Here is a 26,218-nt window from a genome sequence, read left to right on the forward strand (position 1 = left end):
TTTTATCATTCAAAATATGACTATTTATTCTCTTAAGGCGTTATTTATTTTAAACTGGTTAAAAGTATTCGCGGAAATAAAATTGTCACGTTAAGGCTATTGAGATCATTTTTTTCGTTTCTATTTTAGGCTGTTGAAATCATTATTAAACTCAAAATGGCGACCTCCTGTGGGAGGGTCGATGAATTAGTTAAAGATTATTTATTATATAGAGGGTTATCTTCCACATTAAAGTCGTTGGAATTTGAGCTGAAAAATGAAAAAGAAAAAGCATTCCGAGTAAGTGCAAATTGACGCCTGAAGCATATTTTATATACAAGTATTGGGTGGTAATTGGAAATGAAAATATTTCGGATGAGTATTATTCGGATAACATTAACTGTCAAATAAAGTTCAGTATCTAAGCTTGAGTTTAGGTATTCCAAGCTTCTTTAAGTAACTCTCCTATCTACTAATTAGGTTCCTAGTCAAATTCAATACTGATTTTCTTTGAAACTTGACACATTTACAACCCAGTTAAAATCGCGCTGTTTTTTTAGTGTACTGGTAAGCGACCCCTTTTTGGCCAGAAATGGAGGGGGTTTTATGTTACTTTTGACACAAGATGGCTTTTACAATAAAACTTTACACTGAGACAGGTAGGCTCTTTCGACAAAAACTGTAAAAAAATAAATAAAATAGCTAGGGATTCCGAATATTCCCAAGCGCAAAGTACCCCTATAATTTCGCTAAAATAAACACTGTACTGTACCAATTATTCGCCCACCCCATAAATTCTATGTTCTTACAATGTTTTTAATATATTTCTCTCTAAACTATATCTTCAAACATTTTTATTTTATTTGACCAGTCTAGTGACTGTTTAAAATGACAATTGATCAATAACTGTTTATGTATGTTTAAAACGATACAACACCTACTCAGTAAGCCATCTCTTTCATGTCTTTGCAGAAAATTTAAAAAACTACTGGGATTCCTTCTTGAAACATGAGCTACATTATCTATGCATATTTATAGACTTTCAAAGTGGGACAATGCTTGTCCGTTCAAGAATGTAATGATTATTTCAAATTTGAGTTGCTTCCCTTAGACAAAAAAATTGGTGACTACTTCACTGTTTTCAGGTTTTACCATTTGCTTTTTTGAAAATTGAACTTAAAATACAGCAATTTATGGTATTTGTATAATTTAACACCGGCTTTATACTTTATAATGACAAATCAATAATGTCATGTGATAGTGTAAGGTATAATGAAAATTAAAAAATCCTTACAGGGCCTCATGCAAATGAGCGCGCGCGTGATGACATCATCCACACGTGCAACTTTCAAGGTCAGAGGTGTAAACAATGTTTATTTGGGTCGAATTCCACATACTTACTTTCATTTGAATGCAGAAAACAGCTGATATCTGTCAAAAAAGATGCAGCAATGAAACACCAGACTGATTTTAGTAAGAAAAAATAGCTTTGGCTGGTTTTAACTGGGTGGACGAAAAAGTGGTACTTGCGAATAATAGGTCGCTAACCAATACAGTATATATTTTATCAAAACCATCTTCAGCTTTAATGGAAAGATAAATATGCAATCTAGGAATGCAGTGGCACATGTCAACTTGCTATGGCAGCCATTTTGACTGTATTGCTTGTAGATGTTTTTAAGTTATGATGTCATTATATTATAAATGCTTTTAATGTAAGAATCACTTACTAGAATTGAGGCTGAAGCATCAGTCCAGTGTGAATTTTCAGACTCATTTGGGCCCTAAATTCATCTCCATTCCCAACACTAAATTATTTACCTTTTTCCAAAAGTTACAATTCCTGTTTTATTCATTGTTTTAAATTTGATACAAAAAATAACCTCTGAACTGTTTTTTTTTGTATGGAAGAATGAGTATATTCCTAAGTGAAACAAAATGCATCACATTCTTTTTTGTCTATTTTTTAACCATTACCACTTTTTTTCATTTTTTCAAATTTTGGCAAAACTTGAATTTCCATTTCTAATCAAGGTACACATTATTCCTTGTCAAAAACACTGCAGTTCTTATATATTTAAATCATTGTTTTGCTGAACTTTGCCAGAGTTTTGGCATTTTTTTTCATTCCCTGAATCACCAGCGTTTTACCAAGCTGGTCACTTTAGAAGACTAAATTTACTATTTATTTAATACATATACTATGTTTACCTTTAGGTAAAATGGTTTATTAAAATCTAAAACAAACGGCCTATTTGCACTAGTAAAAAATTGTTAGAAGTTTTAACTGTGAGAATACATTTTGTTATATTCTTGATTTCTATTTCAGGTTGATAAAATTATTGACCAACTTCAGAGCTGCATCAGCACATATGATCTTTCAAACCTGAGGGACTATTGGAATTTTCTGAATGCTAGGCTGTTTGCACGCCTAGAACAAAGGTGAGACCTTTTGTTGCTAGAAACCACCTCAACCCCCTTTGTAGCTCACCTGAGCACAAAGTGCTCAAGGTGAGCTATTGTGATCGGTCAATGTCCGGCATCTGGCGTCAACAATTGGTTATAATCATCATCTTCTCCTAAACCACTTGGACAATTTTAATGAAACTTCATAGGAATGATCCATGGTTGGTGTTTTTTCAAAATTGTTCAAAGAAATGAATCCATGCAGAACTCTGGTTGCCATGGCGACCTAAAGGAAAAGTGTCAAGATTGGTTATAGTCATCATCTTCTCCTAAACTGCTTGGACAATTTTAATGAAACTTCATAGGAATGATCCATGGTTGGTGCTTTTTCAAAATTGTTCGAAGAAATGAATTCCATGCAGAACTCGGGTTGACATGGCAACCTAAAGGAAAAACTACAAAACATTTTTGGCAAATACTATGAGGCCTAGTGCTTGAATATTTGGTGGGTAACATTTTCTATTGGTTATCTACCATGTTTATTCAAATATGGCCCTGGAGAAAAATTGGCCTCACCCCATGGGTTACAAGTTCATTATAAATACATTTGGTTAAAATCTGATAGTTATGTAAAGTTTACTCTTGAAGCAAGGGCAGCAAGTCTTGCTATATGGTCTCCCTTTTTGTTGGAGATTGCACTACATTCTATATTTAGTAACAAGGGAATATATTTTAAATTTTATTAAGTCTTCAACATAGTCACTTCCAAGGTAATTAGTGTTCTGTTTTTAGGTTCATAGATTCAAATAATTATTATACACTTGATTCTTTAGAAGAAATTTCATTTTTACTTAATGATAAATTTATTTATCTGACCTTTCCATTGGACTGCATGGTGACTATTGTAAACTTCATGTAGATTATTCTAAGCTACAATCTTACATTTGTATCTTTTGTTTGGATAGTGAATAAGCCTTATATAAAGAAGAATTTGATTCTTGAAATATGAAGGAAGGTGATGTTGTCCTAGATGGAAGAAGAGATAATATTAGTTAAAGGTGCAGAATGAGTACAGATATTTGATTTTTAGAGCTTAAGTCAGTTTATTGATGGGTTGTGCACTGTTTGTGTGTCTATACTAAAAGTTATTTCAGTGTGCAAGCAATTTAACATAGTTTTGTCAGTGTGCAGGCAATTGAACAAAGTCCTGTCAGTGTGCAGGTAACTGAATCAAGTGCTGTCAGTGTGCAATCAATTATCAAGTTCTGTCAGTGTGCAGGCAACTGAACAAAGTCCTGTCAGTATGCAGGTATGAGAATCAAATTCTTTCAGTGTGCAGTCAATCAACAAGTCCTGTCAGTCTGTAGGCAATCACCAAGTCCTATCAGTGTGTAGGAAACTGTGACAAGTCCTGTCAGTGATTATCCTGGCAACATGTTTGACCAGCATGTATTTTCAATATTCTTTGAGAACAAATATCAAGTTATATTGATTGGATGGTTAAACTCTGTTACTCAGGTGAGCGATTTAGGGCCATCATGGCCCTCTTGTTTATAATTATTGAAATAAATGCCTAAAAATTAGGAAAAAATATACATCTTTTTTTTATTGGGTACTTGCCCAATTTGTCACAGTAAAATAAGGTGAAAAATGATAATTCTAGGTAAATAATGATAATTCTAGGTAAATAATGATAATTCTAGGTAAATAATGATAATTCTATTGATTGTCCAAATCCTCCATATGACAGGTACATGGTGAGTGTTCGGAAGCTGGAAGTGGGACTTCTTAAACTGTACCTTATCAATGCTGCCCACAGCAACAAGCAGGACAAGATACTTGACTTCTTTGAACGCATGACGGAGCTCCTCCAGTCACAACCAGAGTTTAAGGAATGGTTTGGTAGGTAATTTGTTCTTTATTTCTTCCTTAATTTGAAGACAGTAGTTTGTATATGTACCTTGTGGAAAATTTTATATGAATAAAGTAGATGTAACTGTAAGGTATACTTGTTAATTTGTTTACATACATGTACACTTAAGAGATTTTTATTTAAGAGTTTTTTATAAAAGTAAAACAAAAACTGTGGGCTAAGGGCAAGGCTGACATAACTTCTTCAATTTTGTTTGAGTTGTGAGCATTCTGCGCTAAGCCCTCACTTAGTACACTTTAAACTATTAAAAGGAATGAAATTATTGTAAAAAATGATGATGTTTTGTTTCTCCTTTTATTTTTTTCAAAAATAAGCATTATAGGTCTTCTTTATTAAGATTTATATTGAAATGTTTGGAAGCTTTTGACCTCGCATTCCAGCTTTCCCGTTTGTCCGTAACCCCCGGGAAAACCCCAACTTTGCCCTGTACTTCTCTCAGCAATGGCAAGACACGTTCTACCTGTCTCTACACAACTTCCTCAGTGTGATTCTACAAGCCATGCATATCCTTTACTGTATATGAGAGCATATCGGTACTAACAATCACAAATTGATGATATTTTTTTATATTTATTAGCGTTACTTAATTAATTAACCTGATTATTTGAAAGAAGTTGATAACTGGGGTATAACTAAAATAAAATCTAGATATTGTGAAATCTGTTACAGTGGCAATGTCAAACATATTTCCTCTTTTCTGAATATTATGTCCTCTGTTCAATTTCCTTTAAAAAAAGTTATATAGTATGAATGTTTAAATCAAACATCACTTCTATGGAGACATATTGTTTTTACCCTGTCCGTCAGTCAGTCAGTCCGTCTGTCAGTCTGTACGTCACACTTTGTTTCCGCTCAATAACTATAGAACGCTTAGACCCAGGAACTTCATACTTAGTATGCTAGTTGGTCGTAACTAGTAGATGACCCCAATTGATTTTGAGATCACTAGGTCAAAGGTCAAGGTCGCCATGACCTTGAGGTGAAGAATAGGTTTCCGCTCAATAACTAAAGATCCATTAGGCCCAGGAACTTCATACTTGGTATGCTAGTTGTTCATGACTGGAAGATGACCCCTTTTGATTTTGAGATCAAAGGGTCAAAGGTCAAGGTAACCTTCAGGTAAAAAATGGTATGTTGGCGGTGACCTTAAGCTTAAAAATGGTTTCTGCTTAATAACTAAAGAACACTTGTACCCAGGAACTTAATACTTGGTATGCTAGTTGGTCATGACTAGTAGATGAACCCTATTGAATTTGAGATCACGAGGTCAAAGGTCAAGGTTGCCATGACCTTGAGGTGAAGAAACAGTTTCCGCTCAGTTACTAAAGAATAGTTGCGCCCAGGATCTTTTGCAGTAGATGTTCACTAGTTAATACGGGTGAATAAACCAAATTTCATGTCCATCATTTATTTTTTCTGAGCTACGACCACACAATAGGGGAGACGAGCGCTTTTACAAAAAAGCAATCTCTAGTTTGATAGTTAAAAAAGCAACACATTTACCTGGTATCTGTTTGTTTCCTTGATTTTATTTTTAACCGGACCTGTGCTAATGAGTTTTGAAGGTGAGTTGCGCAGAATGAAGGAACTACAAGCAGAGAATGATAAACTCAAGGCACAGGTGAGGATGCAGTAAATAACAAACATCTAACCTATGGTTTTACTAGGTTATGATTACAGCCTAATGTTTTAGCTAGTCTGTTTTACAAAGTTTCATAAAGTTAAAGTCCAAGAACTGTCATAAAGTGAAAGTCCAAGAACTGTCATAAAGTTAAAGTCCAAGAACTGTCATAAAGTTAAAGTCCAAGAACTGTCATAAAGTTAAAGTCCAAGAACTGTCATAAAGTTAAAGTCCAAGAACTGTCATAAAGTTAAAGTCCAAGAACTGTCATAAAGTTAAAGTCCAAGAACTGTCATAAAATTAAAGTCCAAGAACTGTCATAAAGTTAAAGTCCAAGAACTGTCAAAAAGTTAAAGTCCAAGAACTGTCATAAAGTTAAAGTCCAAGAACTGTCATAAAGTGAAAGTCCAAGAACTGTCATAAAGTTAAAGTCCAAGAACTGTCATAAAGTTAAAGTCCAAGAACTGTCATAAAGTTAAAGTCCAAGAACTGTCATAAAGTTAAAGTCCAAGAACTGTCATAAAGTTAAAGTCCAAGAACTGTCAAAAAGTTAAAGTCCAAGAACTGTCATAAAATTAAAGTCCAAGAACTGTCATAAAGTTAAAGTCCAAGAACTGTCATAAAGTTAAAGTCCAAGAACTGTCATAAAGTGAAAGTCCATTTTTTGTCATAAAGTAAGAGTCACATTTTCATCATATAGTAAAAGTCAAATTAATGTCATAAAATAAAAGTACCATTTTGTAATAAAGTGAAAGTCAAAGTGTAATTGTCCCAAGTTTTGTCATAGTCTTAATAGGCTGCAGAATCATGCAAAAACTTGACTGACCACACCTCAAACAGTTTTAAAAATATTGATACAAACCTTGGAACACATGTGTTTACATAAGCAATATTCAAAATTTATGTTAGATTATGCTCCTTAATCTGCAGTGGTTTTATCTAAATTTATATGGACATTATTCTTAACTGTGTCATTGATGTATATTAATTAGATATGTAAAATTAAACTGTCACAATTGAATATATTCTTTATTAAAACAGATCCAAGAGTTAGGCAAGAAGCCTAATGTCACACCAGAGTTGAGTGATTCATCATTCCTTGAGAGGAGCCACATGGAACTAGCCTATGATTTCTCCTCACTTGGAGAGTAAGTGCAATGTTTATAAAAACTGTCTAACCCTCAGCCAAGTCTGGTACAATTTGAGTTGGTCTGGGGTTTTTTTCCTCTATAAACAAACTCAACATGAGTTTTTCAGTCTGTTAAAGGGTGTAAGTCTTTCACATTCTCTGTCTTCCAGTCTACCTTCTTGTAACACCTGAGGGTCCTTTGCATCTTGAGCAATGTTTTGGTTAAACCACTCAACCATTTCGTTACCAATAGGGTGATAGGGGGTTGTTCGGGTTTTCACCACATTTTCTAGGTTGCATAGCTCCTTAATGAGTGTTGACTTGAAAAAAACACTAATTGACATTGTCAAATAATTTATCTTATGGTAGTGCATCAAAATTCAATATCACTTTGAACCTTTTTGCTTTCATCCCTTAAAGGATTGAAAAACAAATGTTTATATAGGCCAATGGTTGTCTGTGCATCTGTAAACATTTACTTGTGAATGTTAATCAAACTCAGTTGTTAGAGACATCCATAAAAGCTTGATTCCTTTCTTAAACCAGCCAGATCCACCCATTCATGACTCGATTATTGCCCTTGAAATTATCAACCAAGTGAAAAATGGGGTCAAAAACTAGGTCACTAGGTCAAATCTTAGAAAAGTCTTTGGAACAAACAAGAGGCATTATGCATGGTCAAATATTCATGAAACTTAATTAAAATGTTTTCCTTGATAAATGCTTGGACATATATAAAACTGGGTCACATATGTTCGAAAATTAGGCCACTAGGTCATATCTTAGAAAAATCTTGTCCGGAACCATATTAGGGTAATGATTGGTCAGATTATGTTTAAACTTGGTCAGGATATACCCCTTGATGAAATATTGACCGGTTGTAAAAGTGGGTCACATGTGATAAAAAATTAGGTCACACGGTCAAATCTTACAAAAACCTTGTCCAAAACCATTTCATGGTAATGATTTGTCAGATTATGTTCATACATGACTGAACACATGATAATAATTCTAAAGAATTCAAACTTATATCCAATGTTCATAACGGTCCATTTCTCTGCAGCCATATTACATGTATATATAGGAATATTCCACCTACTTTTCATTTCTAATCCATGAACTTTGCCTAATGAGGTGGGGGATATCCATTCAACGAATTTGCTTGTTAAACTTATACTGTAGTTAGATAATGACTTAAAAACAGTTCTTTTCGAAAACCAGCCAGATCCTAAAAAGCCATGCCAGTAGAGCATTTTTTAAACACATGTGAGGTTCAATGTATGTGATTAATGTGTGTATTCCAGTTGATAGTGTGTGATTATTTTTTCCACATTGCAGTATAAATTCTTCTTTTTTGAGTTATTACTTATTATTACTTATTACTCTATAGCATATAACAGTATTTTCATACTTGAATAATCTATCTATCCATCTGTCTGTAGAGAAACAGCCATCCAAGAGCCAGTGAACAAATCTCCAAGGAAGTTTCCATTCACGTCTTCCCCGCTGAGCATTGGGAAAAAGTCTGACAAGGCCCCACCCCTGCCAGTCAAGAAAAAAGATGACAACATGAAAATGACTGCCATGCAGTCAAAGGAAAAATCACAATCAAGAGCTTCAAAATTGTTACCTACAATAAGGCAAAAATCAAAAACAATATCAGGACAATCAGGAAGTCCGGATTTGTCAGCCAATAGGATGTTAGATGCATCAGCCAATCACAGTGGAGGAGAGGCTACTGGAATTACCAATCAAAATATGTTGAAAAAGAGACTTGAAGATGCTAGTCAGAAGAGAAAGGAATTGCTCGAAAATAACTCATCTAAACACAAAGAAGAAAGGGTAACAATATTTCATCAAGTTGTCAATTTTACTTTCACCCCATCAGCCATCTAATATTAAATCCATTGCCATTGAAAATAGATCAAATCTAAAATGTTTTATTGCAAACCCCAAAAAGTTTTGTCAACGTTTTATTTCAAAGAAATTGAATAATGTTGCGGTCTGACAGAATAATTGTGTGCAGACCCATTCAACTATTCCTTGAATATGTTGAACTTCGTTGAAAAAGGACACATCACATCAATTTGAATGTTAATCTTTTCTATCTTCAGAAATGTTATACCAGTAAATCACAGCATGAAATCCACTTTGTTTTCAGAGGTCAGAGTCTTCAGTGGCATACAACCGGTCAGTTTCAGAGAATACTTCTATTGGCCATTCTCCTCGAGCTCTCCGGAAGTCAGCTAAAAGCTTGAGTGAGACTAAGGTAATTGCTTTATTTTCATTAGTTAATAAGAAATCATTTTTCCCTCAAATAGTGTGTAGCCATAGCGTTTTTTTCACAAAGATTTTTGTACAGAAATTGAAAGAATAGGTTATTGAATGGAGATCCACACTTTAAAGGGACTAGACTCCAGATGGTCTGTTGTCGCTGTTCACCCTTTTAAAAATAGCGCGTAATGGTTTCCCAGTTCTTGGTGTGTATATTTAGCATGTGGATGTCACATAATTAGTACAGGTACATATACCAGCACTTTTTATATTAACTTGGATTAACATGGTAGATAAACCAATATTTTTTAGAATGGAAAATTTCGCAAAAACGATCAAAAGAATCATGTAAGAAATGTGATAAAAGTTTCAATGCGTACACAACAATATCAATTTGATTTGTTTTTGGCAGTTTTCTTTTTTTTGCAGTTGTCTGTCTGGTGTCTAGTCCCTTTAATATGTGTTATCATGTAGATGAACATATATCATATACATATTTAACATGAATGTATTGAATATTTTGATATGATAAGTGTAAAGAAGACTTCATATATATTAGTCCTCATCCTGTATAGCATTATAGATGTGTGGATACTATTATTCATGAAGCAAAAATTCCATAATTGTTGAGGGTTCTGATTTGGTAATACTAATAATACATTTTGTTTTACAGAAAAATGTTTAGAATGAAGAAATATTTTTGTAATATTTGCAGACTCAGAGTTTGTCTTTTTCTTCACCTCCAAAGTCTATCACTGAGGTGCCACATCAAGGTCAAGGTCATCAGTCAGTTGCCATGGATACAACAAACTCTACAACTGAAAAGCAGGGAAACACAGTGTCTGAGAAAGCCAGGGAGCTGCAAACTTTCCCACCAATTACTGGTACCCATCAACAAGAAGCGTTCCATGGCAGTGCAGGGCCAAATCAGGAGTTAAAAGCTGAAGCTGAGAGCCAGGAAAGGAATTTAGAAAGTTTAGAAACAGGGAACCAGATTACCAAGGAAGTGGAGGAGACTGCTATTGCTGAAGAAAAAGACACAGTGTCAGAGCCTGTCTCTGAGGCAGGTAGGTTACTGTGGAAAAGTAATGTACATTGTATCTGCTTCTTTCATTCACATATATGTATTGTGGGTCCTATAATGCCCATGTATATAGCAGTCCCGTTGATATAAATTATAAAGTATACATAAAACTTTTGAATGAATCTGCCCAAAGTCTGACATAAGTGATTTGCATGAAAAAACACGAAAAAAGCCCAGCTTATAAAATCCAGATTTTGAGCAAGTCCTGAAAGAATTTTACCTGTGCAGGGCTTGTCCGCATGTACTCTATTCAACCTGTGTGTTTTCAGAGTCATGAATGGTTATCTGGACATTTCTGAAAGTCTTATAATCATATTTTGCTGAAATGTATGGAATATCCATCTTTTTCTGCTTTAGAAATGCAATTAAAATAAATGGATATTTCAGCATTCACTGACATTTCTATGAGGTGTGTTTTTGTTTTCAGGTCAAGAAAAACCTTTCCTTCTCCTAAGTCAAGTAAGTATACCATAACTTGCACGATGGCTTGATGGTAGAAGCTAAACTCATAATACAAAACAGTTCATCCAACCTAAATTTACTATAAACCCTATTATGTACATGTAAGTCACCTCTATAATGCATTTCCATAAACATAATACTAGAGTGGGACTTGAGTAAATTCAAACATACCCTATACTGTCAACTGACACAGTATTATGAGTAAATTGAGAACCGGTCAGCTGTGTTGTATGCCAGGTTCAGTTAAAGTCGTCAGTACATCGCCAGTGTGGACAAAGATGGAGTGGTCAGGTTTTGAATGACCACTCATGTAGTATTATGAATTTATGAGTATATTGAGCACCAGTCAGCCCTATATATTGCCAGTGTGGACGTAGATGGAGTGGTCAAGTCAAGAATGACAAATCTTATAGAATAATGTATGTATTGTATTACAGGACGAGTATAATGAGCACCGGTCAGCCATATCATATGCCAGGTTCAGTAACAGTGGTCAGTACATTGCCAGTGTGGACGTAGATGGAGTGGTCAAGTAAGTTATCTAGATTTAACTTGATTGGTTTTAATTGCGAATGACTGACTCATTATTAGCTTGTGCATTTTAGAAAGCAACAGAAGAAACATAGCAATTGTGTTGGTGTCGGCGTCATACAAAAACTTAAAAGAGTGGGTATAATTAACATGAAGCAAATAAGGGCCTCACTCTGCCTAGTCACTTGTTCGAGGTTGTATGTCAGAGGTGGCCAAAGTAATATATTGGATAACACAACAACCATGTGCTTAAACTTATTGATGAAGTATAATCTCTAGAACAGACAGGTGTTGGCGTTTTCATTGTGGCGCTCTTGTTTGAAATACTATGGAATGAAATTCTAGCATATTTATTGAAAATGAATTTAAACCAAGGTGTGCTGCTGAGCAACGATATAGCTTGGCAAGAATTCCACAATTTCTGTTCAAAAGCTTTATGGAGCTTTTGTAACTTGTTCATCATAGGAATGTAAAATAAATCTTTTCTTTACATATACCTTGATCTTTTATTAGAGTGTGGACATGGAGTCCTGAGGCCAACACTGCGGCCACTGTGATGTCCAAGTCTGCCTTCCTCTCTCTGGAGTGGGCCAGCAAGTCTGACCGATGGGTAATGCATTCATTGTTGCTAATGATTCAATGTTTGACTATCTCAAAATAAAGTTTTTTTTTAATAGCCAATCATAGTAGAGATCTTAAATATGCTAGATTTATCTTACAAACTTCAAAAGAGAAAGAAAGGTGTGTTAGAAAGAAAGGCAAGTTTTATACATATATATGTATATACAACCACAGGTACAAAATTTGGGCATGTTTCGTGGCATACATTGCACAAAAATTTTAGTTGATTTAACTTTCCAAAATCACAAAACTTGAGGCAATCTGTTTATCTCCTTTCATTTGTTCTTGTTTCCAGTTGGAGGTGTACAAAACTTTTAACCTTTGCCATAATTCACAAAGTGTTCACGATCTTCAAATGGATCTTGACATGCTAGGGACAATATTCACAGCAAGAGTTATATCTCTTTTCAAAAAAACAACTGACAAGTGTTGGCATTGGCTTAGCAGCACTTTTATTATGGGAACACATTTCACCAGATTGTTAACATGGATATTCCAGTTACTGTTGGGCAACCGGTCAGGGAACATCAGGCTGTTTGACGTTAAAGAGATGAAGTCTTTCTACGAGGCAACTGCTGATGCCAGCTTTCCTAGGTGAACTAAATGTTTTGTAGTGATGTGCTTAATATTGTCCTTTCTGGTTTGTTATAGAAATTCTTAGGCGGAATTACATGTAATTAATCATGTACCTTTACATAAGCAGGGATGTGATTTGTCAGCGGATTCGCGGAATTCCGCGGATCTAATGGCCCAAGGGACCCCCCCCCCCCCCCAAAAAAAAATAAATAAAAAAAAAAAAATTCTTATACGGCTGTGTGCTTTTGACCCCAAAAGTACCCCCAAGAACCCATGGCCTAAATGGTTTCAGCCCTCCAGTTGCCAGGTCAATCACGTCCCTGATAAGTTAAAATTTGCATGTGGAAGATGATTGTTTGTTAGAGTGAAATAACTTAACATATTATCCCCAAGGAAGACAAAAAGTTCTATTTCATCACCTTAACACAAGAACTCAAGAACTGCTTCTAATTATATATGCAGTTCTTGCACTAGGGTGATGATTTCTTGAGTGGCAATCTCTTCAGGTTCATGAAGTCAATGAAGTGTTATTATTATGCTGAAAAATAAAGGACATTCTTAATATTAAAGTATAATATTTTAATTAAAAAAAAGCTTGACAGAGTATCATTGATGAGACATTTGTGTGTGTATATACATGTCATTCTGGGAGGTGAAAGCATGAAGATTTCATATGCTTCTTTTATTAGATATGACCTAGAACCTTTTGGCTTTCACCATGCAATTTTTACATTTATAGAAAATGATGGTGAATTATCGCTATAAATTTAAAGAAAAGGTACTTCTAATATAAAAATGATATCTTATCCATTGACATTTCAAACAGATTTATTTAACTAATTAACTAAATCCGTTCAATAAAATTCATATTGAATGACCACTCATATTTTATCCTGTATTTGTAGGATTGTAGGTTTGTGTTCCAACCCGTGCACCCCTGGGTTTGTGTGTTCAGCCAGCACGGGGCGGGGCAGGAGTGGGTCCATAGGGCCTGATACAGGCCCCAGCAGGGATAACAAGATAGGCAGACTCACACTGTGGGATCTGAAAACCATGAAAGTAGAGGTGAGCTTTGCTTCGTTATCTAACATAACTAGGAGTATAGTACATTGCAGCTCAGCTTTAGCATGATGCAGGAGGTCCTAAGGTCATGATTACTTTAGAACTTGACCGCTTTATAATGCAAGGGTAAAAGTGACTTAAAACTGCATGATTAAAATATTAAAGAAATTTTAGGACCATTGCTTGTAATTTTGTGGTATAGATGATGACAGAGCTCAAAAGCGGTTAAATTTGGGGCAGTTTCCTTCATTTTTTCAAACTAATTTTAGGTTGTTTTTGAAAAAAAACAATTCAGATTCATGACAACTTTTTCATGGATATTGGGCTGTAACAACTGCAATTGTGCAGTTTAAGTGCAGTACTTCCTTATCAAATCTATACTAGTATTTTATTTAAGACATCTACATAAGTTGCTTATATTTGCCATGGGGAAATTATTTTAACAAATCAATTTTTTTCTCTTGTAACCCTACACTGTACTAAGTATATGTGGTTTTCAGGAATTAAGTTTTGTTTTTGCAATAACTCTCAAGCAATATTATGAGACTGACTGTTCATGTCATACAAATCAAAGAAGTAAATAGCGAAATATTGTTGTTCTCAAAATTTTGATTTCAAAAATGATATTTAGCCTAAATGTTGCAGAAGACATGTTATCATAAAAACCCTATCCCTGTCCATTTCTAGCGAATCCTGCCCATTGAGCCAGGTCCAATAGGAATAACAAGCTGTAGATACAACCATAATGGCCAGCTACTGATTGCTGGAGGAGTGGACGGGATCATCAGACAATATGGTACAGAAGCATGCCCTTGAATATTGCATTAAAATTTTGTCTCTTTGTTTTCAGGGTAGGAATTGTCATACTATTGGTGGTGTTGTCAGAGTCATTTAGAAATGTTTTCCTTCTTTGTTGGGGCATAATTCATAAAAAGGTTCAAGAAACTTGGTACGCATGCTACCAATGATAATACACATTCTGTGAACACATAAATTCTAGAAGGCTCATCACTCTGGCAAAACTAATTTCTGAGTAATGGTTCTAGGCCAAGGGAGAAAAATGGATGAGCAGTGGCACCTGTTGAGGCTTGTATCAAAATCATAAACAAGATTAAGCAATTAGGCTAAGTTCTGTAGAATGATGGTTTTAATTTCATTAGTATTGAAAATATAAAATGACAATAATTATTGCACTGATTGTGAACTGATGGAATTGTGAATTTTGAACCTCACAAATTTGGCAAAAAAGAAATGCAAAGTTTTTTTGTGAAATTAAAAAATCTACAAAATGCATCCATTATTACATTACAGATGTGAATAAGCAGAAGTGTGTAAGCCAGTGGCGGGCCTCTAGCGGGGAGTTGAGACAGGTGCTCTACTCCGCAGACTTTACCTCATGTTACAGTCTTGCCATGGATGGAACAGTAAGTTCTACACGGGGTCCCTTAGCGAATCGGCCCCAAGTCCTGGGCCAGTATTATTATACAGTATAATTCTTATCCTTATCCTTAGATATGTCTCATTGATTACATTTCAGTCTATTGACCAGTTATTTTTACAGTCCAAATCAAAACACTCAGATTCTACTCTAAATTTTAAAGCTGCACTCTCACAGATTGAACGTTTTGACAACTTTTTTATTTTTAGTCTAAGAACGAGCCAATTTTTGCGAAAATCCATGGAAACCAGTTGTATAAGACTGCTGACAAAAAATTAGATCGCAGATTTTTATATTCAAGTTCAAAAATTGATGTTTTATGCATTTTTCTTAACCCGTTAGTAACAGTTTAAGTAAAAAGACATTAATTTTCAAACGGAAATATGAAAATCTGCGATCTGATTTTTTATCAGCAATCTTATATCATTGGTTTGCAGATATTTACGCAAAAAAATTGTTCTTTCCAAGACAAAAAATAAAAAAGTTGTAAAAATGGTATATCTGTGAGAGTGCAGCTTTAAGTTAAATCTTAGTTTGTTATTGAATTCACCCCTGCTATCGATAATCTTACCCTGGTCCTTTTTTGTAAGGCCTAGCGGTTTTGAAACTTTAAAATAAACAAGCATATCACAAATTATATGACCACACTTTTGGCAGAAACACGTATCACAACTGGTGGCTATGCCACTTGTGAAATATAAATTTTGGTGCTCACTCGGTGAAATATATTCCGATCTTACACTTAAACAATTATTCTCAATCATTGGCAATTGAATTTTGACAGTACTCAATCATTATTTTATCCCCATTGTATGCCTTATATTATTTACTCTATATAGATTATAGTATATTCCATGACCGACAGTGTATATAGGGATTAGGCTCATCTTGACCCAAGCGTGGTATATTTTTTTTGCGTAAACCAGGTTTACCGAGGGTTGTGATGAACACATCTTACACAAGTGGCCATGATAGATGCTTTATCTCCTACCTTATATAATTAAAAAATGTAGTTTTTTGCTCGAACTCTTGGGCGTAGTGAAGAAAAGCAGCTCCATACAAGTACTTCTTTATCTTTGCCTTTTGGGTAAAATATGGATTTCCAGCATGGCCAAATATTTGGATCTACTTATCTGGGGTTGGAGATAAAACAATCACACTCCCTGCCCAATACTGCCATCTATACAGATACTAAGCCATCTTTGATAGTTTATATGTCAATGATAGTTGCCTGTGGTGTTTCAGCTATCAGAATGGAGCCTCCACAAGACGGGCCAGAAGATCCGTGACTTGCCTCTCCATGCTGGTGCAGTGTCAGACTTCTCTGCCCTTGAGGCGTTGGGAAACAAGGAGATTCCCATGGGTAAACTTCTCGCATTTGACTCTGACGGGAAATACTTGCTGGGATGCAGAGAATCAAACTCTGAGATATATCAGGTATGTTGAGTATAAAAGGAAACTGTTCCTTATTTGAAATTATCTTACTTCTCAATAAAGACAAAGGCATAAGCATGAAAGTATGGATATTGTCTGCAGCCAGGGTCGTATCTTTTACTTTGCCTGCAGGGATCATGTTGTCCACCGTTTGCATCATTGTTGTCTATAGTGTCTAATTGTCATGTCTGCTCTGTAACATTACTATTTCTCATATGATCTTTACTAAATTTGGTGACAATGTTTATGGGAATAATTCTCTTGGCCAAGGTTAGATTTAAACCTATATTGGTTAACTTTTGCTATATTCACTCCTGAGTTACTGCCCTTGAAAGGTCAAATTATACCAAAATCAAAAAGAGGTTGCTCCAAGCATTTAACATGTTTAATTTGCGGAACTCTTGTTGGTTTACTAAGTAACATTTTTTACACAAAACAATATAGTGAATCGAAGCTCTTCTCAAATGGTTGAATATAATCTAAATATCTAATTTGTGATGATTGTCTTTCATGACACATGTTTGATAGTATTAAACATTTATTCCAAAGAATATTTTTAGATTTTAGCTGGAGATGGGTCTTTCATGAAAAAGGATGTATCAGTGAATAATACCTGTATGTATTTATCCTGCAGCATCTAGAAGTTTTACAACAAAGCTATATTTCAGATGCTGAAGTCAGAGACTGGTATGAGGCACTTCATGACATTGAAAGGTCACCAGTCATCCCTGGTTACGACCTTGGACTGGTCGCCAAACATGGATACCAAAATCTGCCTGGCTGGCACCCACTGTGGCAGTGTAGTTGTGTCTACACTACTTTCACAATGAGTAGAATGGTTACCTGTGTATGCTGTTTTCTATGTGAAATTGTGTAACACTGTCCACTTTTTTTTCAAAAAATACAGGAGTAAATCTGTTTTTTGTTCATTGAGTGGAACTTTGATAATGTATTTTCCAAACAAGTTAATACAAATAAGTTGATAGGGACATGTCCAGTAGCTAAAGTACACAAGTCAAAGCAAGATGAGACTGTACTCAGTCTTGTAGTGCTGTACTGTGCTTCAGGACAAGATTGAGTTGACACAGTGTGTGTATTTTATTGCTTATGGATTGTTATCATTATTTGGAGTGATTGTTTGTTTGTTTCAAATTGTGATGTTAAATAATGAAATGTTTCATAATGAAATGTTTCATGCTATTTTGTATAAATCAGGGTCAGTTGCAATGATAAATTTGTTTTTAGGGTTATTTTCCACGTGGTCAAGGCATGCACACCATTTGTAAAAGCTCTTATTTAAGTTTGTTTTAAAAAAATCTTCAATTGTTTATTTATCACAAAATGTTTCATCTTAAAGCTGCACTCTCACAGATTGATTGTTTTGACAATCTTTTTATTTTTTGTCTTGGAATGAGCATTTTTTGTTTGAAGGTCTGGAAACAAGTGATAAAAGACTGCTGACAATAGAACAGACCACAGTTTTCATATTTATGTCTCCCCCTCTCTGGGGGAGACATATTGTTTTTGCCCTGTCCGGTAGTCCGTCAGTCCGTCCGTACGTCACACTTCGTTTCCGATCGATAACTGGAAAACCGCATGACCTAGGATCACCAAACTTGGTAGGGAGGTTGGTCGTGAGGTGTAGAGGATCCCTATTGTTTTTGGGGTCACTAGGTCAAAGGTCAAGGCGACCCCCAATATAAAAAACATTTCCGCTCAATATCTTGAGAATGGTTTGACCTAGGTTCACCAAACTTGGTAGGGAGGTTGGTCATGAGGTGTAGAGGATCCCTATTGTTTTTGGGGTCACTAGGTCAAAGGTCAAGGTCGCGGCGACCCCCAATATAAAAAACATTTCTGCTCAAAATCTTGAGAACGGTTTGACCTAGGTTCACCAAACTTGGTAGGGAGGTTGGTCATGAGGTGTAGAGGATCCCTATTGTTTTTGGGGTCACTAGGTCAAAGGTCAAGGTCGCGGCGACCCCCAATATAAAAAACATTTCTGCTCAAAATCTTGAGAACGGTTTGACCTAGGTTCACCAAACTTGGTAGGGAGGTTGGTCATGAGGTGTAGAAGATCCCTATTGTTTTTGGGGTCACTAGGTCAAAGGTCAAGGTCGCGGCGACCCCCAATGTAAAAAACATTTCCGCTCAATATCTTGAGAATGGTTTGACCTAGGTTCACCAAACTTGGTAGGGAGGTTGATCATGAGGTTTAGAAAACTCCTATATTTTGGGGGGTCACAAGGTCAAAGGTCAACGTCGCTGTGACCTCTAATGTAAAAAAATATTTCCGTGCAATATCAGGAGAATGCTTTGATCTAGTTACATTTTATACCAGTTTGATTGATTGGAAGAACTGATAAGATGTCATAGTATAGCCATGGACAGGATTCTGTGTTTATAAAAAAAAGTCTCCTTAAAGCTTCAACTGAATTTATTATGTCTCCCCAATTAATGGGGAGACATATTGTTTTTGCCCTGTCCGTCAGTACATCCGTCACACTTCGTTTCTGCTCAATAACTAAAGAACGCTTGCACTCAGGAACTTTATACTTGGTATGCTAGTTGGTCATGACTAGTAGATGACCCCTATTGATTTTGAGATCAATAGGTCAAAGGTCAAGGTCGCAGTAGATATTCACTATTTAATACAGGTGAATAAACCAAACTTCACTGTTGGTTTGTCTCCTGTCCATAATTACAAATTTCATGTCCATCTTTTTTTTTCTCAGATACGACCACACAATAGGGGAGACAAGCGCTTTTTCAAAAAAGTAATCTCTAGTTATGTTCAAAATTGAGGTTATATGGCTAAAAGCATGACTAACGCTGTAAGAAAAAATCCTTTTTCGACAGTTTTCCATGCAATTGAGTTCTGTTCTATTGTACAATTTTTAACTTATTTACTGTGAAATATGCTGTCATACTGACCGAGAAGATAGCCAAGGTCAATAATGATTTTGCGATAAATATGAGCTGCATATTTTACAGCTGATAAGTAAATAACTGTTTTATTACATTTACCACATAATATGTTATGACATCATATGCTAAACTGTCAGGTCTTTAAACAAACAAGTCAATATGGCATTTTAAAGTGATTTTTCCAGCTTTATTATGCCGTCATATAATAAACTTTCCAGTCTATAAAAAGACCAAAGGTCAAAGATGGCACTTTATTTTGTCTACAAAAATTGCTCTTTGTCCAATCATGGATGGTTTATTTTTAGATTATGTGATATTTCACATTGCTTCCTGAAATGTCATTTATTTAAAACACCCAATTAAGCTATGAAAGCAAATGTGTGTCCAATGGGCCAGAATCCCATGCTGCATGTCATAATGTAAAAGCTTGTATTTAATAGATATTCAATACATTCCTTCTTAAAGAATATATTTGAATACATAAGTTGTCAACATGTCTTCATTCCGAGATTTTTAACTGCTTTGAGGATGTAACGTATATCACAGTTATATTTATGTGTCAAATAACTGAGAAACATTGCATGATATCGATGAATAGCTTAATGTTGTATTAAATACAAAAAATTTGTATTATTCAGTTTATTTTTGTATTATTCAGTTTATTTTTTCTGCTCGTATATTTTCCATGTGTTGTTGAGTTACCGTATCTGTATGAAAATATTGAAAATGTTACTTTGATGATAAATAAAGTTTAATAAGGAGACGTTGGGTTTCAGACTGGGCAATCTTTACTCGTCCCAGCCAAATAACTGTTAATTATGATATTCAAGGGACCATTGCAATGAAATATATTTCTGTATAGTAACATAATTGACTTCGTTAAATTGTATTCATTATTCAAATAAATCATTAAGATGAGTTGGAATTTCTTATTTTATGTGGCCGAGTAAAATTGGGAAGCCCTTTTTGTGTTCCCTTAAGGTTTAGCATCATACTCGACTCGAACATTTCCTATCAAATCTTTACTAACCTGCGGACTATGATATCTTGACATTTCAACAAGCCAAATTGCATTATTCTTTCTGAAATTGTCTAATTTGACTAAATTTACCTGTCCATTTGCCAACTTGAAGAACATGATCAACTTAAAACCAAAAAAACAAGAAACTTCCTTTTATATGGTTGATAATGATTACTGATCTTTTTTGAGACTGTTTGGAAGAAGCAAAACAATCGACAAAAACTCTTGTATGATGACAGATTTATTATGTTAGGTTATTAACATAATAGCTATCTGTTATCAATAAGTTGAAAAATCAGAGTTACAGTTCACAAATATAATCATTGTCACATTTATTTACATCAAAGGTATTCCATCATGGAAAAAACTTGGGTGGTGTATATAGTTTGGGCATTCCGGTTCGTTTTTGATAAGGAGTATATGGATCATCCACATAGTGTCTGTGCTTCCTCCAGTATCCAGTGCTCATTTTGTCATACAGTTTTGTTTGCTGTTTGTTACAGAACACATGCTGTTTTCCCCTCTCAATGATCCACTCAGGCTTGGCCCACCTTCTCTTATTTCTTCCTGCCCGAGCATGGATGTATATCCCCCAAGCAAGGCGGAAAAACCTCTTTGGAACCGCTTTTACGGTCTTTTCCTTCCCCTGCTTACGACTGTAACGCACTTTTGTTCTCACTGTAGTAACGTATGGAAGGCAGACATCCAACAATGACCTGGAAAAAGATTGTCAAGTATTTTGAAAGGGAGGTAATCCATAACTAAATATTCTATCTACTACCAGTAGACAATTAAAGACACATAGCAGAGCTCATTTTTTGTGTCGCCTGAAAAGACGACATATAGGGGTTACTTTTGTCGGTGTCGGTGGCGGCGGCGTCCGCGTCCCATTTTCGCTTGTCCGGGGTATATCTCCTAAACTATTAGTGGTATCAACTTGAAACTTCATATGTACATAGATCTAATAGAGGGCAAGTGCAGTGCACAAGAACTGTTACTCTTGCTTCCATATTTTTAGAGTTTTGCCCTTTGTTATTTTTCATGCTTAAAGTTTTGTCCCGGGCAAATCTTGTAGAATATAAGAGTTATCAACTTGAAACCTCCTATGTAGATACATTGTGTAGATCTCATGGAGGGCAAGTGCAGTGCACAATAACAGTAACTCTTGCTTTCTTAGTTTTAAAGTTATTGCCCTTTGTTAATTTTCATGCTTAAAGTTTTGTCCGGGGCAAATCTTGAAGAATATAAGAGGTATCAACTTGAAACTTCATAGCTAGACAGATCTCATTGAGGGCAAGTGCAATGCACAATAACAGTAACTCTTGCTTTCTTAGTTTTAAAGTTATTGCCCTTTGTTAATTTTCATGCTTAAAGTTTTGTCCGGGGCATATCTTGAAGAATATAAGAGGTATCAACTTGAAACTTCATAGCTAGATATATCTCATTGAGGGCAAGTGCAGTGCACAATAACAGTAACTCTTGCTTTCTTAGTTTTAAAGTTATTGCCCTTTGTTAATTTTCATGCTTAAAGTTTTGTCCGGGGCATATCTTGAAGAATATAAGAGGTATCAACTTGAAACTTCATAGCTAGATAGATCTCATTGAGGGCAAGTGCAATGCACAAGAACCGTTACTCTAGCTGCCATATTTATAGAGTTATTGCCCTTTGTTAATTTTCTTGCTTAGGTTTTGTCCGTGGCATATCTCGTAAACTATAGGAGGTTTCAACCTGAAACTTATTCCGTAGGTATATCTGATTGAGGGTTCAAATGCCACCTACACTTGAAAGTTAAATGGCAACATCATTGTCTATAAATGAATAAACTGCCAATCTAACAGCTATAATGTCGACAGTAAATAATTCGTCAGGCGACACATCCGACTCGCGGAGTTCTAGTTTTTTTTTAAAGTAAAACAGGATAAGGCTAAGCACACTGTTTTTAAAAATTTCACGTAACATTCTGATATGAAGTTCACAAACTAAATTAATATAAATTATGTTTTCAGTTTGTAATTTGACTAATAAAATTAGTTACTTACGATTAAAATGCTTAAGATTTTTATTATTTAATGACACCAAACACTTCTAGGGCATTATACATGCATCCATTTTACTTCATCATACATTTATATGTATATATATATATATATGAGCCACGTCGCGACAAAACCTGTCTTAATGACCAAAATATCGATTTTGAGTTTTCTACATTTTTATATACGTGTGTTTATAACAATGAAAAATATGTAATTTTATTTTTGATATCTTGTAAACTTTTTGAGATTTTCCACTTTAAGTGGCACAGGGGTAAACGTCGATTTTTTGAAAACGCGTGACGTTATGACGTGAAATACCAACAACTGACGTAAAAACTTTGTGATAATGAAGCGAACACCTGTCTTCATGAGTAAATATATCTATAAGAATATTACTGACATAGACCGTTTTAATTGTTTTATTTTCAATTTTTATTTCGTTGCTTAGCAACATAAGAACAATTAAGAATAACACGAATCATAGCATCAGAATGCAAAAAATAACAAATCAACAACTTCATTTCCTTTCAATATAACTTTATTACAGTTATTGTCTGAAATATTTATGCATCTACAAAAGATGTCGTGAATTTACATTAACAATAGAACAATCACCGGCGACAAGGCATACACAGCTATAAAGTGTTTGGTACGGGGCATAAAATGTCCTGGTACGGAGGCCGAACGTATGGTCGGACGAATTTATATAATGATTCTTGTCGGGAATGGCTAAATCCTGCAGCTTGAACAACATCCGGTCGGGCTTGGGTCTCGAACCGGAAGGCAGGATCCTTTAGAACGTGCAGCGTGTTCTCCTCTGCATCTCGCGACGTTCTTACTACAACGACACCAGGCTCAGTGGACGAAAATCGAAAGTACTGGTACTTCCTGAAATTTAATCATGCATGACACTTGATTAACAAGCGGTTTTCATTAATAAATAAACGAAGATTGGCTACTTATTATATACTGTAACATTTGCAGTTATTATTTATATATGGGTTTTCAGTCAATCGTAAAACCATAATCAATATGTAGAAGGTATGGGCCTTTTACGAGTTATAATTGAACGTGACGTTACCTTATTCCATCGAGTGCTTTGAAATGATCGCCAAGGAAGCCTTTCCTATTTCTCCAAGACCATGCTGGATAATGAACTGCTGTGTTAGAATATGAGGATTTGTTCACAACGTCCTCCAGCTGATCCAGGCTTTCACAGTCCGTTCTCCTGTACAATCGCTTCACATTTCCAAACCCACTATCCACGAGGCATTTTGCATGTCCTGCAAGAGTTTGATAAACGGATTTATTAATTAAGAAAATGTGTATTTTGCACGATGTTAAAGTTGCAGAAACAAAAAGACGATGTTGTATAAGCAGCAGGAGAATAAAATCTTAATATGAGCAAATGTGAATATACATCTATATATTCGTATTCAAGAAATCGTTAATATGTTTATGTATAAAAATATGCATATTTTTTTTTACTATAATGACTTAGAAAGACGAACCTGGTATTTGCATAAGATACTCAATGGTACTGTGCTGTCCGGTCATGACTCTCCACATGAAGTAGCCCACGAGATACTTATTCTTATTCTGACCTGTAATGCGAAAAAATACATGAATGTGTGTTATTAATTTCCTGTACCGAATGTATCGCCCACTTACGCGCAAATTAAAGCAGAAACACACGTAAACGCACACATGCACAAAACTGCAAAGGTGCGACATTGTAAATGTTATGGACAATTACCAATAAAAATAGGAGAAATGGCGCAGAGTTAGAGTGTCTGCTTTCCGAGGCAAAGAGGTGCAAAGTCCGATCACCAGTCGGGAAACATTCTTGTGACCACTCGTATTGACACACAGTACTGGTGAGTTCAAGCAAGGAAATTGACTCGAGAGTTACTCTATAAGCTATCAGCTTTCGTCACAATTGAACTAAAATAAATTGGTATGCTAGTAATAAATTGTATATGTCTATATGCTTTGTGAAAGATTTGTTTTGTGTTTAAATTTACCTGGACAATTATCCGCGTGGATGGAGCAAGACGTTGATTGGCCGCCGTAGTTTTGAAGGGCCCAGTCTATCATTGAAATGACGGCATTTGGTCTGTGCGATTTCGAACCATCTTTCCCCATGGTCTCGTTCTCGTCGATGAGGAAATTCAGCTGGTGTGGGTCGCCATCTATTCGGAATCCAAATATACTGATCTTCCGAAGGGACAAGAAGAATAAGGGCCCCATTTGTCTGTAGTAATGCGGCAGGCAAAGTCAAACGTGAAATGGTGGTACCGCTCACATTCAGCGGTGTGACGCGTCTCCGTACTGCGACGTATACAGTCATTGTACAACTCCCGTTCCTGAAAAAATGTTATAATCGGCTCTTTCATTTACCTTGAATATAACTCACTTTTACCATAAATTGACATTGTCGTTTAATAATAGGTGAGAATAGCAGACTCGTATTTGTGATTTAAGTAAGTATGCACATCATGATTTATGTACATAAATAAAACTAAAACGTGGGGGAGTCTAGTGGATAGTTGCGCACCTCTCACCTTAAAGGTTATGGGTTCGATCCACTACACGGGTACTTTCTTATTGCTTCTCGAGAACAGGAAATTGATGCGGCGGTTATTCATATTGTCATCACAAAATAACTTCTTTGGCATACAAAAAAACTTTGTACTCTACCTGTTGTGCCTTCGTTATATGAGCGCTGTATGCATCCGCCGCTTCTTTTTTGTCGTCTTCCTCGACAGCGTCCATCATGCGTTTCCTGATTTTTTCGCATGTAGCACAGACGTCATCACGCGGAGATGCGATTTTGATATGGGGTACACATGTCGACCAAATTGTCTTGAAGGCGGTCAGCTTCAAACATCGAATGGGAACCACCGAATCTACAGCCTGTTTCTCATATTCCTTGAATGTCTTCAGTTTCGTTTCGCTTGCAGGGAGATAAGTTGGTGGAATATTGTCTCGCCCTCTTGGAGCTGCAGGCATTGGTAACCCCTCACGTTCTGCATAGTTCAGGAGAAACTTTACCACGCGCTGCACAGCGTCAAACGTTAGGGCGTGCTTGGGCCGTCTTCCAGTGTTTCCATGGGTCCTTGGAACGATCCCATTTGTTGCCATGTGCGCCATTAGACCTTGTAAGGCACTTCTTCCTATGTCATAGCAGAGGTGAAATGTTCTCCTGCAAACAATGGACCCATTAAATTTAAATGTATAACGCATCCGTTGCCTCTTTTTTCCTTTCTTAGTTGTTGCCTTGGCGCGGTCGTCTTGTAAGATGGCCATAATATACATGTCTTTTTCATTTGTGTCCATTTCTCTTAAGTTAAGTATGTTTTCATACACATTTCCTACATTAAGCTGTTGTGAACATTTCCTTTGACACCCACATCCATCTTTACACACTTTCTTTATATCTGTAAGCTCACAATTTTCAGCCACTTCAATATCGCTTTCATCTAATTCAGCCTCTCCATTGCCATCGCTGTCTGTATCTTCATCTACGACCTCTTGATGCAAAATATAATCCCTCACACGTCCTTCCAATATCCCGCCAATTGTGTCAATATCATCGTTGTCGACTTCATAATCAACTTCACATGACTCGTCTAACTCTTGTGATGCAAATGGTGTGGAAACTGGCGTTCTTCCAAAATGA

The 26,218-nt window shown here is 35.7% G+C and overlaps 1 protein-coding gene and 1 pseudogene across 2 annotated transcripts; one reads left to right on the forward strand and one right to left on the reverse strand.

The window, feature by feature from the left end:
• The first annotated feature begins 144 nt into the window (after positions 1-144).
• Positions 145-20,396, forward strand: LOC128211573 (WD repeat-containing protein 91-like). 2 transcript variants are annotated; one of them, XM_052916529.1, is made up of 18 exons: positions 145-279; positions 2,309-2,421; positions 4,136-4,287; positions 4,699-4,821; positions 5,857-5,939; positions 6,981-7,087; positions 8,511-8,910; positions 9,230-9,337; positions 10,058-10,409; positions 10,854-10,885; positions 11,326-11,420; positions 11,933-12,029; positions 12,540-12,634; positions 13,522-13,681; positions 14,366-14,474; positions 14,990-15,102; positions 16,362-16,553; positions 17,219-20,396. In XM_052916529.1, the coding sequence occupies exons 1-18, from the start codon at positions 157-159 to the stop codon at positions 17,378-17,380; spliced, it is 2,616 nt and encodes an 871-aa protein (XP_052772489.1). In that variant the 5' UTR covers positions 145-156; the 3' UTR covers positions 17,381-20,396. The 2 variants fall into 2 exon arrangements, with proteins under 2 accessions (XP_052772489.1, XP_052772488.1); XM_052916528.1 differs by having other exon boundaries at positions 157-279; positions 10,091-10,409.
• A 2,775-nt stretch (positions 20,397-23,171) lies between these two features.
• LOC128210487 (uncharacterized) lies at positions 23,172-26,218 on the reverse strand (annotated as a pseudogene).

This window comes from Mya arenaria, chromosome 12 (assembly GCF_026914265.1).
Source record: "Mya arenaria isolate MELC-2E11 chromosome 12, ASM2691426v1".
NCBI classification, from domain to species: Eukaryota; Metazoa; Mollusca; class Bivalvia; order Myida; family Myidae; genus Mya; species Mya arenaria.